At 46.5% G+C, this 14,886-nt stretch overlaps 1 protein-coding gene across 3 annotated transcripts in view; it reads left to right on the top strand.

Moving 5' to 3' along the window:
* The window catches only part of WIPI1 (WD repeat domain, phosphoinositide interacting 1), a 31,451-nt gene that overhangs the window by 1,095 nt on the left and 15,470 nt on the right, over positions 1 to 14,886 (top strand). For 2 of the 3 annotated variants that reach the window (XM_078438240.2, XM_078438241.2), the window contains exons 2-4: positions 4,754 to 4,836; positions 6,202 to 6,371; positions 11,187 to 11,283. In XM_078438240.2, coding sequence (XP_078294366.1) covers positions 4,754 to 4,836; positions 6,202 to 6,371; positions 11,187 to 11,283 — 350 coding nt within the window. The remainder of the gene's footprint in view (positions 1 to 4,753; positions 4,837 to 6,201; positions 6,372 to 11,186; positions 11,284 to 14,886) is intronic. The other variant, XM_078438242.2, reaches the window with a different exon arrangement.

Genomic DNA, 14,886 nt, shown 5'->3' with positions numbered 1-14,886 from the left:
TTTTCCAGGTTCCTACTTCCTGCTGTACCAGTTTCTGTCGTGTTCCTTGTTTGGAATGGGCTTCAGGCTTGTGCTTTGGCCGCCTGTGACTGGGCTGTGCTAATATTGAACATTCACTGGTGTAATTAAGGCCATCCTGTACCATAAGTAACTCTGGCTTCCATTCCCTTTGTGTTTCTGTTTAAAAACACCCTATGCCAAACAATATGCCTTTGTTCGGAAAAAAAAAAAAAAAGTATGTGTAATCGGGTAATTGGGTAGCTGGACGGCTTGGTTAGATGGGTGACTTTTAAGCCTTTTTTGACCACAGTCCACAATAAGAAATGCATGTTACAACATCCCCCGATACCCACATACATAGACTGTCTCCCAAAGGTGATTCATTAAATAGTGTTTACTCTTTCTATATAGTGTGATACCTTCTTTTAAAGCTGTTTGTGACTCATGAGCTGTTTTTAAGATCTCCTCATGGGTTGAGACCCGCAGTTTACAGAAATGATGGTGTAGATAAAATTCTGACATTTTGTAAGAAGCATTTTGCAAGAGAGGATGGCTGTTGAAATGCCAGAGTGTTTTCCTTCCCAACCGAACACAGGACAAGGAAAGGAGTCAGTTTGCTAGTTCACAGTAAATGTTCGAAGTTCTGCTTTATAAACATCGTGTATCAGATTTTTTTTTTAAGTGGGGTTAGTTTTTACTCTGGGTGAGTCCCAGCTTTCTATGGCACTTGGGTAAGAATATTATTTTCAAAGCTGTTGGGTGCTTGGAAAGTTAATTTCCTTCGTCCCTATGGTCAGTTCTGTTTTCTTGGATGAAGGCTTTGCTGGACAGCTCTGTCTCACCTATAAATAAAAGTTTTTGTCAGAGTCAGTTGCTTTGAGCCACAGAGGATATGACATTGGATTTTAAAATAAGTCAAGCCCCTTACGTATGCATTTAGGAGTATCAGTGTGTCTTTCTTTGTAAGTGCAGGCTGAGTTTGCAGTCCAGTAGTGCAACTAACCTTTACGAGTCTTCTTTGATCATACTTCATGCTTGGCACTGTGCTAGGCACTGTGGGTACATTTTTTCATTTGACTGGCGGCACATATTTGTCCCAAGCTCTATTCCTGTGAGAGGTGATGAGAATTTATTTATTTCTTTTCCTGCAGGAAGCCCTTATGGATAAAATAGGATTTTAGTCTGGATTCCTTGATTCAGCCTCCTTTGTGGCCATGGCTCAACATTTAAAACATAATAGTAACCACACTGCTATTTTTTCATGTATAAAATTCTTCTGGGAGCAGGCCTTATGTTTGAATTTTTTTTAATTTTTATTTTTTAAAGACTTTATTTTTAAGCAATCTCTACACCCAACGTGGGGCTAGCAGTCACGATCCCGAGATCAAGGGTCACACGCTCTACCGACTGAGCCAGCCAGGCATCCCTGAAAATTATTTTAAATTACCAAATCTTTCGGTTAATATCACAAGACTCTCATTACATTTTTCCCTTACTTACAGGCTTTAGAAACCTCAGTTGCCGCTAAACTTGTCTATAGTTATGTGAAAAAGTCCATGTGAAGAACGTTTAAAGACAGTAATCACTACAGGGCATATCAAAAAAGTTTTTTGAATCATAGAATAAAAAGGAGGTTTTGAAAGTGCAGGTGCAATTGACACATGCAGCATTATATTTGTTTCAAGTGTACAACCTATTGTGATTCAACATTTGTATACATTGGGAAATGATCTCCACGAGAAGCCTACTAACCCATCTGTCAACCTACACAGTTAATGCAATATTACTTACTGTATTTCCTGTGCTCCACGTTCGTCCCCATGATGTATTTATTTTATAACTGGAAGTTTGTATTTCCTGATCTCCTTCACCAATTTCATATCCCCACCCCCCCCCCAAAAAAAAAAAAAACCCTGTCATCTGGCAACCACCAGTCTATTCTCTGTAACTATGAGTCTGGGTTTTGTTTTGTTTTGTCTTTCTTAGACTCCACGTATAAGTGAAATCATGTGATTTTTGTCTTTCTCTGTCTGACTCATTTCACTTAGCACAGTGCTCTCATCCACGTTGTCGCGAATGGCAAGATTTTGTTCTTTTTTATGGCTGAGAAGCGGAGTGTGTGTGCGTGTGCACACGCCCGTGTGCACGTGTGCACGCATGCCGTGTCTTTATCCGTTCATCCACTGCTGGGCACTTGGGTCGTTTCCATATCTTGGCTGTTGTAAATAACGCGGCAATGAACATACGGGCGCATACATCTTTTCGAGTTAGTGTTTTCAGTTTTTCTTCTGAAAGATACCCACAAGTGGAATTGCTGGATCAATAGGGTAGTTCTCTTTTTAATTTTTTGAGGAATCTTCACGCTGCTTTCTGGCGTGGCTGCCCCAGTTTGCATTCATACCCATAGTGCACGAAGATCACCTTTCCAACACATCCTCGCCGACACTTGCTACTTCTTGTCTTTTTGATAACAGCCATTCTTACAGGTGTAAGGTGGTATCTCATTGTGAATTGGATTTGCATCTCCCTGATGATTGGTGATACCGAATGTCTTTTGATGAATCTGTTGGTTATCTGCACGGCTGCTTTAGAAAACTGTCAATTCAGATTCTTTTCCATTTTTAACCAGGTTGGTTTTTTTTTGTTATTGAGTTACGTGAATTATATATTTTCTTTATACCTACAAAGTTAATGCAGTATTACCTACTGTATTATATATTTATATATTTTTATAAATAAAATAAAATAAAATTTTATAAAATAAAATAAAATAAAAATATATTTATAAAAATATATTAAAAATATTTTATATGCACTTCATATATATTTACATATTTATTTTATATATTTATATATTTGTTTTATATTTTACTTACATAAAATAAATTTATATGTATTTATATTATGTATATTTATATACATTTAGTTTATATATATTTATTGTATATATATTTTACATATTTATTACATATACTTATATATATTTGTTTTACATATACTCAAAGATAATATGTATTTTCTTATTTTATATTATACCATATACAGTATATATTTTGGATATTAACCCCTTAAGGGATATATAATTTGCAAATATTTTCTCGCATTCAGTGGGTTTTTTCATTTTGTTGATGGTTTCCTTTGCTGTGCAGAAGCTTTTTAGTTTGATGTACTTCTACCTGTTTGTTTTTGCTTTTGTTTCCCTTGCCTCTGGAGTCCGAGCCAAAAAACATTGCTAAGACTCCTGTCAAGGAGCTTGCTGCCTATGTTTTCTTCTAGGAGTTTTATGGCTTCGGGTTTTCCGTTCAAGTCTTTAATCCATTTTGAGTTCATACTTGTATGCGGTATAAGACAGTAGCCCAGTTTCACTCTCTTGCTGCCTGTGGCCGTGTTGTGAACTTGTAAGATGCCGGGGGCGTGCCTCTCGCCTCTCCAGGTGCCGTTGGTCATCATTGACGCTGCTCCGGAACCTGTCCTGCCCCTCAGGTCAGCCCCCCAGCAGGTGGAGGACTGCGGGACCCAAGCAACTACCTCACTGATTGAGAGTTGACCGCAGCCTCCTCTCCCTGTGTCCCGGGGAACAACAAACGTTTGGGTAGAAAAAAAACAATTCCAGGGAAAACCACATGACCTCCTCTTTTTTATTTTTAGGCTGATGAAACAAGAGCCTTGGCCATCAGGCTCGCCCCAGTCAACTGCTTATATTAGTATATGCTTCCCTGTGCAGAATGGATCTCACCTTTTCAAAGACCTGCTTCAAATGAGGAAGCTGGGCTAATTTTTAGTCCACTTAGGACTATTTTAAGGTCTCTTTCGGCTCTGACATCCCATTTTCCCAGGGTGAAGGTGCTCCAGGTCGGAGCGCTTTTTCTAAGTGTGCCCTGTGTGAGATTTTGCTCATCGCTGAGGTGTTGAGGGCAAAGCAGGAGGGATCTGGAAGGGGGTCCCAGCTGCGAACAAAATGGACTCGTTTGCTTTCATCCTGTGGCCAAAGAAACTGGCCAAGGAAACGGTCTTTCTGTATCTATTGGTCGAAAGTGAAAAATTAAGAAAACAAGATTTATTTAGCCCGTACCGTTCCAGATGTGTTTAGTTTTTGTTTTGTTGGTTGGTTGTGATACTAGCTTTGTGGAACGTGGTATACAACAGAGTTTTCAACCCTGGCTGCACATTAGAGTACTTGAACTAAAAAAAGAAAAAGAGAGAGAGACAAAGAGAAGGAAGGGAGGGAGGGAGGGAGGGAGGAAGGAGGGAAGGAAGGAAGGAAGGAAGGAAGGAAGGAAGGAAGGAAGGAAAAGAGAGAAGAAAAGGAAAAAAGAAAAGGATCCAATTAAATAAAAAGCTCAGTGTTGGAGGAGCCGCGATAGACAATCATCAGTATTTTTTAAAAACTTCCCAAGTGAATTTAATGTACATTTAAGGGTGAGAGCTACTGGTAAAAAGCATCTGCGGTGTTTTCATGGAAAATGATGAAAGGAAGCATCCATTAAATTGTACCTACTAATGACTGTGCCTACTATGACCGTGTGTTTATTTTTTAAGCAAAAATAAATAAAAAATTGACCTCTTGGCAAAGTACCTCTCAGACAACCAGAAGACCCCTGATCGTGTTGGGAGTAGTGCAGGATGAGTATTCTTACGTATTCCGTCTTTCCTGTTTCCTCGCTGGGAAAGCACCGTCCCTGGGAGGTTTGACTTTCCTTCGATGAGTTTCAGCTCTCTGAACCTCATTCCCACGTGGTATTATCTTCCACAGATCCCTAGCAATTGGAACCAAAGCCGGTTATAAGCTGTTTTCTTTGAGTTCTGTGGAGCAACTGGACCAAGTCCATGGAAGCAGTAAGTGTGTGTGTGAAATCCCGGGGACACCGAATCCTTCCTCTAGACTTTAATCTGCGGTGCTCCTGAGCTGTCTGCATTTTTCTCCCGTAACTGTCAAACTGAAGGAGTCAGTCATTTTCAGACTTAAATATAAATCATTGCCTCCACTTGGCTTAAAAAGTAAAACCACAAGTAAGCACTTAGATTTGGCAATAGCTTAGGTAACCTTTTCTTTTTATATTAAGAAATCCTTTGTTTGAAACCTCGTCGTTAAACTTTTTCATAGACTTTTATGCACAGTCATCAGTTTTGATCATTGTGCTATCAGAAGGTCACTTATGGGTTTGTCTTTTTTCTTTTTTTTGCTGTCATACTGGCACTGTAGAATGTTGGTAACATTCATTCGGTCATGGAAGTGTTTTCTTTGTTTTAACCAAGCAGCGCTATCCCCTTTGCATAGATCATATTGAAGATGTTGGAGTACTCTTAGTGATTATTACAACAAAAATTAGTTCTCTTAATATCTCAGGGTAAGTAATAATTTGTGTCATCATAATGGAGAAGAATATGCAGTCTTTGGATTTCCTGGAAAGAAGGTGGTTTGGTAAATGAACACATTGGGTCGCTAATGTATTTGTAAGATGTTATTTTTATTATGCCATTTTCATGAATACCTTGCTCTGTATCTGTCCTATGTTATTCCCTATGGGTCCTGCCTAAGCACAAGGAAGGCACGCATCCGAGAAAGAATGTTCTCAGAAAACCACTGAGGTCTCTACCTGTGGGAGCTCAGGAGGCTTACTGACTGACCTTCTTCCTGAGCACAGACGCCCTTCCCTGGTCATCACACAGATTGTCTTCAACAGGAAAGGGATTCCAGACAGGACCAGGGAGGGGAGCAAGACAGGGAGGGGCACAGATGTAATTCTGTGACTGCCCCCACCCCACCATGGCTGTCCCCGTGGCACCTGCTGGCCACAAAGACCAGAATTCCAGAAGCAGGGATTCCCCAGAGTAGTCAACCCTTGGAAACCTCTCGTGGAGAAAGGGTGGGCCGAGACTGTCCACACCTCCCAATATAGTTTCCAGAGTACACACTGGTGCCCTAGAGACGATTCTGCCCCACGGAAGGCACCCGGGGAAATCTCTGGAAGACCTGACTCTGCCTTCTGGTCACTAACGTTTTCTTCGGGTCTTGGAAAGGGCTGCAGAACCGCTCCCTTGGGAAACAGGCAAAGCTTCACTGTAGGGGAAAAAAACCAGTCACTGCGAATGTGTGCTAATCTACGTGCGAGACGTAGAGGCCGCTGGCTGACTGGTGTGAGCTGGGCTCGGTGCCCGGAGGCCGAAATCTGTGTCACCTCAGCCTCCTTTCCCTCCCAGACGAAATCCCGGATGTCTACATCGTGGAGCGCCTCTTCTCCAGCAGCCTGGTCGTGGTGGTCAGTCACACAAAGCCGCGGCAGATGAACGTCTATCACTTCAAGAAAGGCACGGAGATCTGTAATTACAACTATTCCAGCAACATCTTGTCCATAAGGCTGAACCGGCAGGTGAGTGGGGGGAACTGCCTGGGGCTGCGAGGCTTCTGCTAATTGGCACCAAAGGAGAAGATGAGTGTCTTTAAAGATGAGTCTTTCTAAAAACCAACATCAGATGCCCAAAGGGATTTTAATACTCAGGCCTAGTATTATGGGGACATCTCGAGCCCACTCCAGGCACCTGTTTCAGGGATGTGTCCTCCCTGGTCCTTCTGCCTCGTGTTCTTTCTCCAACGTTGGCCACTGACAGAGCGAACCCTCTTCCGCTGGATGCGGGCTGGGCGGAAGTCCGGCTCTGACGCTGTCCCGTGAGCTAGTGCAGGGGCACTGAACCCGGAAGAACATCTCTCCCTGGTTTGGTTGGGCCCTGGACAGCCCTGGACGGTGGCATCTGTTGCAGACCGGCAGTAATGCCTCTCAGAATGAAACCCCTGAGGATGAGTGTGGCCCCCCCTGGGCTAGCTCTGAAGGCAGTTGGAAAACTGACCCTTCTCTTTGTCTCTCCTTGGGTTTCTCCCAGCTCACCCTTACAGATCATCCTTGTAGTTTTTTCTTTGTCAAAGGAAGGGTTATTCTTATCTCAGATATACCATATATTCTCTTTAAAAATCGGAATTCTTGTTAAATAAGTATTTGGGGGTATTAGCAGAGTTTCTCTTAAGTTATTAGATTTTATGGGCGCCTGAGTGGCTCAGTCGGTTATGTGTCTGATTCTTGCTTCCGGCTCGGGTCATGATCTCACAGTTCGTGGGGCTGACAATACAGAGCCTGTTTGGGATTTGTCTCTCTCTCCCTCTCTCTCCTCTGCCCCTCCCCTGTTGACGATCTCTCTCTCTCTTTCTCTCTCAAAATAAATAAACTTTATTTAAAAAATTATTAGATTTTTAAATCCTATAAGGGACAGGACTGTATCCATTTTGTTCACCTCTATAGACCTGGTAGAAAAGACAGTGCCTGGTAGAAAAAAATTGCTCAACAAATACCTGTTTCCCGAGTACCTATTAATTAAATAAATAAACAGATAGATTCTTTATGTGACCGTGCAGATCTTTCTACTCAATTCAATATCCCCAGGATGGTGGAGGCCATTGCATTCATCAAGAACACGGTTTTCTTCCTTTTACCTAAAGTATTAAAAGCTAACAGATGAAAACAAAGTGCTTTCTTCCGTTTATGAGAAGGAAGAGATTATTTCTTTGAGCGCGGGCTCTTGGCCAGGGAGGGAAAGGCAGTTGGAGAGTTTTCGACTCGAAGGCTTTTAGCCCAGCGCTTGGCCCAGGGGCTCTCCCTGGAATTGGTAGCACATGAATACAGTAATAGCCAGTATATGAAAATTAAATCTCCTTTTTTGGCCCCTGATTGTCTTTTTTTTTTTTTTTTAACGTTTATTTTTTACTTTTGAGACAGAGAGAGACAGAGCATGAGCGGGGGAGGGTCAGAGAGAGAGAGGGAGACACAGAATCCGAAACAGGCTCCAAGCTCTGAGCTGTCAGCACAGAGCCTACGCGGGGCTCGAACTCACGAGCCATGAGATCGTGACCTGAGCCGAAGTCGGACGCCCAACCGACTGAGCCACCCAGGCGCCCCCTGATTGTCTTTTTAAGGTTGCTTAAGCAAAAGTCTACTATAGAGATCACAACCCTCCCATAGTACGTACGGTATTTATTTCTATGATTTCTCCCTTACTTGCGCCCTGACGTTGTCATTAGCAAATGAGATGAAGGATTACTCAAGTGTCCGAGTCTGCTAGCCTTTCGATGCCACCCTGTCCTCAGTAGAATGCCCATGGCTAGTGAGGGCCTCCTCCCTCAGCTTCTTTGGTATGCCAGTGAACCTAGCATCACTCCGCCACCAATGGCCAAGTTCCCTGGAACCTGCTTACACCTCTCTCTTCTTTAGCATTTCTTCTCCTAAGAAGATGGTTTGAAACAGGTCTGGCGGAACATGTTTGGGCTTTGCTTTTCTTAAAACGAACAGGCTTGGGCCTTAGCAACTTTTGGGTGGGCACCTGCTGCAGCACCCCACCCCACCCCCACCCCGTGCCCCGCGGGGCCATGGTTTTGTGATGCCCAGGCTCTGCCGCCCCCTGCCGGAAACGAACAGGGCGAGAGTCGCACATCCTGCCCGCCGTGGCCCTCCTTCCATCGGGTCTTCGGGGCGGTGCAGTTCCTTTTTTAAAAACAACAGGAAACCATCCTTTTTTGTGGAGGGAGTTACGGGGAGAGAAAAATCCCTATTTTCTTCTAAATATATAGAGAGGAAGAATATTTAGTAATTGTGGTATTTTCCATTGTCGGTTGGTGTTATTCCCCTTGTCCTTAATTGAGGAAATGTGTCTTGTGGAATAAAGACGACACCCCCGATATATTTCCATCTGTAAACTGTGACAGTGCTCGGACCATCTGTTCCGAGAGGCCCTGGTCGTCCAGATGAAGATTCCCTGGATTGGAGCCTCTGAGGCTGCATCTAAATCTGTGGTGCTCAAGGGCAGACACTATAAATATATGTTTTTTAATATTTATTTATGTTGGGGAGAGCGCAAGCTGGGGAGGGGCAGAGAGAGGGGGACAGAGGATCTGAAGCGGGCTGAGCGCTGACAGCAGTGACCCCGATGGGGGCTCGAACTCACCAACTGTGAGATCGTGACCTGAGCTGGTCAGACGCTCAACTGACTAAGCCACCCAGGCGCCCCTAGAAATATTTTTGTAATCACTAAAAGGAACTGTTACTTCTAAAACCTGAAAGAGTCGATGAGAGCGAAAGTGACCAGGAAGGAGCAGGACTGAAGTCCCACCCAGGGTCCTCCTGGGACTGAACACTGGTTGCTAAAGAAAGCAGTTTCTAGGGCCACGTTCGCCCCGGAAGCATGCTGGCACATGAACTTGGGATATGGTGCCTCCTTTTTCCGCCTCGCTGTTATCTCTCTGTTTCCCTCCCATTTAATTCTTATCTGTGGCTGGCAGGGGTCACCTGAAGTTGGCCAAGTGGACCACAGAGCATCTGGTGCCGTGAGAGTTGGTGGGAAAGATGTGGACGGGTGGGATGAACTGGATGTAGAGGCTGTTCTACATGAGGCATATGTCGCGGACCCGCTATCCTGGGCCCTGGGTGTGGGGATACAGGAGGGTATCGGAAACCTAAGAACATACGCATAGAGTACTGTAGTCCAAGCTAGAGTAAGTGCTGGCAAAAGGCGAAGTGATAGGGTGAATCAGGGAATGTATATTTCACAGAGAAACGCTAATGTCTGCCAACAATTCTGAGGCCCTATTAGAATTATTTTTTTACCCCTAGGCACCCAGACCTCTGTGCGGCCACAGAGCCTTAATGAAAATCGAGGAAGGTGTTTACATTTTATTTTTCTGCCCGGTAAAGGTGACGGGCCCCATTTTTCTGAGCTGTGAGAAGTCCTACTGGGAAAACAGGGCAGGCTTTTCCCTGGAGGAGAGCCTGTCAGGGTTTATTGGGGGGGTTTTGTAGTATTTTTAGGTGCCTTTGTCTCCAAGTGTTGTCTTTTAGGATAAAAGGATCTGGCCTGAGAACAGTGGTTCTCAGACTTAGGTGTGCATCAGAATCACCCGGGGTACTTGTTTGAAACCTCCCAAACCAGAATTTCCAGGGATAGGCCAGGCCTTGCCCCTCAGGTGCTCGGATGCCTCCTCAGAGCCTGAGAACCACTAGCTTAGAGGAAGGCGAGTCAGATGTGTGTAGGGGTCGTGGGCAGCTGCTCAGAGTGAGGCAAGAGCTACCCCACCAAAACTTCCTTCCCAACAGCCCCTCACCGGCACCCAACGTCTATACTGGTGCTGAGCTACGGGTTCCGTCCCTTTACGCACCCAACGTCCACCCCGTGGCCTGTTTCCACTCGGTCGAGAGCATGGCCATCGGGAGGAAACCCTACGCCTGGAAAGCCTCATTTGAAAAGAGAAGGGTCTCCCTGCACTGGAAAGGGGGGCCCAGCGGAAGGAGCCGGGCACGGGGCGGGGGGGCACCTGGGACAGGAGGTACACACAAGGGCGGAAGGGCTTTCCAATTCCCTTTACGAGGGCTGGAGAGAGTACGCAGAAGTGGGTCTGGAGGAGACTTGAGTCGAACGAAGGTAGAGCTGGCGATTCTTCGGAGGGGATGATACCTACGATCGGCAATACAGAGGGAGCAAAGAAACCCACGTCTGTACAAGAGGGAGGCTTCGTTATGAGCGCCGAAAGGGAGCCTGTTTGGTGGGAACGGGGACCAAAAAGATTACCCCCAAATTGTCCTAAATGGCAAAGGGAGTCTGATCAGGAAGTGTCCGGGAATCCCTGTGCTAAAGAGAGGGAAAAGTACCCCTCCCCCAAAAGAACCTCAATCTCTAAATGAGAAATTTTAAGGTCTTGTATTTTATGCTTATGTTCAGGTGCACGCGCACGTGTGTGTGTGTGTGTGCGTGCGCGCACGTGTGTAGACGGGAACATAATCTTCACATGGATCCTCAAGATCCTGCCTCCCTTACTCGGGCTCCCGGGTGGCTTGGTCGGTTAAGCGCCCGACTCTTTGATTCAGGCTCAGGTCACGATCTCACGGTCCATGAGTTCGAGCCCCGCCATCTGTACCGGTCAGCACAGAGCCTGCTCAGGATTCTCTGTCTCCGTCTCTCTCTGCCCCTCCTCTGCTCTCTCTCTCCCGTGCACACCAAACAATAAGTAAATAAACATTAGAAACAAATTCTGCCTCCTTTAGGAGGCTTGGCATCAAGTCAGGGCTCGCACGAAAGATGAGCGATTTCGGCTTGGTCGGCTTCTTTCCGAGGAACCGGCCCTGTGGACTGATGGGTCTGTGTGCTTACAGAGGCTGCTGGTGTGCCTGGAGGAGGCCATCTACATCCACAACATCAAAGACATGAAGCTCTTGAAGACCATCCTGGATATTCCTGCCAACCCAGCAGGTGAGTCCCAGAATCGGGGAGGGGCCCCCCCACAAACCCCATGTCCAGCGGCTCCTTTCACGGGCTGGATTCCCTCCTCAGTTGAAAACCCGAAGCAGCATTTGTGGGGTCTGAGTCCTGGTGGTGTTCACCTTGGCGCTTTGCGTTCGTGGGGCCAGGTTCCAACCATATCGGGCCCCACGTCCTCCAGCACAGTGGCGTGGCCACCACGGCAGCCTGCGAGAAACCCCTTCCGTCTGGGACCCACTCTCAGCGAACGTGTCAAGGCATTTAAAGCAGACGGGTAGGAGGCTTCATGCATCTGATGCTAAAAGGTGTTTACCCCTAATTATTTTCTGTGGTTGTTCAGGGCAGAGCAGGTGTAATGCTCAGAAGCAGGTCTTGACTTGGCGTGTCTGCACGAGTAGGAGAGAGGCTGTGAGGAATGCGTTTTATGAGGTTACGGTGAAATCTCTCTACTCGGGCGATGCGCTAAGATACTGGTTTTGAACTAAACTCTTCAGATATAATACCGTTTGGTAAGTTCCTCGTGTTAAGAATGGGAACTGATTGGTCTTGGTAGATTGAAAGAGCAGATGACTTCCCCAAGCTAGAAGTCAACAAGAGGGGCACCCGGGTGGCTCCGTCTGTCAAGCGTGCAACTTGGGCTCAGGTAATAATCTCGCGGTTTGTGAGTTCGAGCCCCGCGTCGGGCTCTGTGCTGTCAGTGCAGAGCCTGCTTCGGATCCTCTGTCTCCCTCTCTCTCTGCCCCTCCCCTACTCATGCTCTCTCTCTCTCTCTCTCTCAAACATAAATAAACATTAAAAAAAAAAAAAAAAGCAAACGAGAAGGAAGTCCTTCATCGTGCAGGAGGGTGGAGAGTCGTCACACTAGAATAATTTGTGCGTCCCGTGATTCAGGTTAACATTTGTAAATTATATTCTAGTTTCTCAGTAAGTGACCGCTTCAGTTTACAGCAGTTTCCTAATTCTTTGACTTTCTCTGAATTTCAAGATCGGTATGGCCCAACCCAAGTCACTAGGCTCTTTGGGCCTCAGTTTGTTTGTTTGTGTGTTTTTATCTGTAACATGGGATATAGTACTGCCCATCTCGCAGGATCAGCTGAGAATTACAAGAGGTTGTGTTTGTGAAAGCCACCCGCCCACAGGCTGCCATGCGGTAAAATCTCCTATGCCTCCTCTCCGCCCCCCCTTCTCAATTATACAGATGGCCCTTTGCTGCCAACTTCAGTGCTTTAAAATCTCAGCTGTGAAAAAAGAGATTTTAAAAGATCAAAGCAGGGCGCCTGGGCGGCTCAGCTGGTTGAGCATCGACTCTTGACTGGCTCAGGTCATGATTTCAGGGTTCATGAGATCGAGCCCCACATCGGGTTCTGTGCTGTCACCACAGAGCCCCCTTGGGAATTCTGTCTCCCTTTCTCTCTGCCCCTCCCCCACTTGCTCTCTATCTCTCAAAATACATAAAAATGAACCTTAAAAAAAATAAATGATCAGGGGCGCCTGGGTGGCTCAGTCAGTTGAGCGTCCGACTTCGGCTCAGGTCGTGATCTCGCAGCACATGAGTTCGAGCCCTGCGTTGGGCTTTGTGATGACAGCTTAGATGGAGCCTGGAGCCTGGTTTGGATTCTATCTCCCTCTCCCCCCCTGCCCTCTCCGCCCCCCCCCCCCCGCCCCGCTCACACTCTGTTCTGTCTCTCAAAACTGAATAAGCATTAAAAATTTTTTTAAATTTTTTATTTATTTACTTTTTTTTTACATTTATTGATTTTTGAGAGACAGAGTGAGACAAAGTGAGAGTGGGGGAGGGGCAGAGAGCGAGGGAGACACAGGATCGGAAGCAGGCTCCAGGCTTCTGAGCTGTCAGCACAGAGCCCGACGCGGGCCTCGAACCCACACACCGTGAGATCGTGACCTGAGCTGAAGCTGGATGCTCAACCGACTGAGCCCCCCAGGTGCCCCAGAAAAAAAAAATTTTTTTTAAATAAATAAGTGATCAAAGCCATTTTGGCCGCTCTAAATTTCTGTGAGATGATGACTTTAAGTGAAGGAGCTACGGGCCATCAGTGTTTTGTTCTAGGAACGTGAGGCTGAGCTGCTTTGGAAAACGTACGTGTTGCAGAGGCACCATGCACCTGCTGCCACAGTAGGTGCCGCCAGGCACAGATGCACACACCCAGCAGGGACCCCAGATCTAGCCCACCGGTCCCTGGAGACCGTGTGCTGGGTGACACAGCCCAAGACGGGCTCTGGCACCTTGCGGGGCAAGGACCCAGCACGGGACCCTGCAGTGCGGACAGTTCAAAGGAGGATGTGCTCTTCCCATAGGGCAGGGGAGGTGCTGCGGAATCTGAGCAGAACGCATGGCGGGGGTGGGGGGGGGTGGGGTGGACCTGAACTTGACCTTGACAGATTGGGGGCAGACACCACCCAGGCGGCCTGGGTTCTCCATTTCTCTGGAAAGGCCGGGGGTTCACACAGCCAGCACCCTCGCCAGTGGAGGGGCCTGTGTGTTAGCAGCGGTCAGTTTCACGTGTTTCTGCGGGGACACGCTCGGCCTGCCTGCAGGACTGGCCCCACTCCTCCCAGGAAAAGCACTTTCTCCCGATCTACTCTTAATGTTTAGCAAATGTAGCTGTTTTCCTCAGCTCAGAAAAGCCCTTGGTTGCCTCACTTTTTGCAGTTTAAACGGGGAGGAAAGAAGGTTGGAAAGGGTGGGCCTTTTGTGTTTTCTGTTAGAGAGAACGGGTGTTATTTGTAAAGGAATAATTTTATCTCGAGAAAAGTTAGAAACAGTGGGAGGTGTTTTCTCTGTCCCAGATAAACGTTATGAATGGATTCAAGGGCAGAGTTAGCATTTCCTTCTGAAAGACCACGCACGGGGTGGGTCGAAAGACCAAAATATGCCTTATGACACTTTTGATGTTCTTTGGAGAGATAGCCCAAGACTTTTTTTCAAATGCTGAAATTTATAATTAGCATCTCAACTTCCACCGAGCCCCCTTTGTGCTCCAGTAAAACGGGGATGATAACATTTACTCCGCAGAGTCATTCTGGGGAAGATTAACTGAGGGCAGGGAGCGAGCGAGCGAGAGCAAAGGCACGGAGGGCTCTCCGGGTCAGGCGGGCTCACTCACTACTCCAGCCCCTGCCCGGAGGGCAGCCTGACACGGTCAAAGTTGCACTCGCAGTGACGTGCCCGGTTTCTTGCTCAAGAACAGTCAGCAGACTCTGAGCTGTCCAACCCAGGAATATAAAGTATTCAGTGACCAGGAGTCTCCTTGCTTCTCATTCCCTCATTTATTTATTCTCTAAATGAAAATATAAGACAGGAACTCCGGCTCTTGGTTTGATAACTCCTTATTGGGTACACAAAGGAGACAGAGTCCCCGGTCCAATTGGCCAGAGTGCACGGATTCTGAGTGTATTGAAAACTAGTGAGCGCCAAATAAATGACATACACAGAACTCTACCCTTGCTTCTACTCAGTATCCAGTGCAGCTGTAAATTTCCTTCCTTTTGTCTGTGTTCGTGTTGTGGCCATTCCTGTTGTGTCAAAGATTGCAGGCTGTTTCCTTTAAAGAGTTTGGCCCGTCGGGGCTCAGA

Source organism: Panthera onca, chromosome E1 (genome assembly GCF_046562875.1).
Source record: "Panthera onca isolate mPanOnc1 chromosome E1, mPanOnc1 haplotype 2, whole genome shotgun sequence".
Lineage (NCBI taxonomy): Eukaryota > Metazoa > Chordata > Mammalia > Carnivora > Felidae > Panthera > Panthera onca.
Note: the sequence above shows the minus strand (reverse complement) of the source record. Positions and strands in the feature narration are given on the sequence as shown.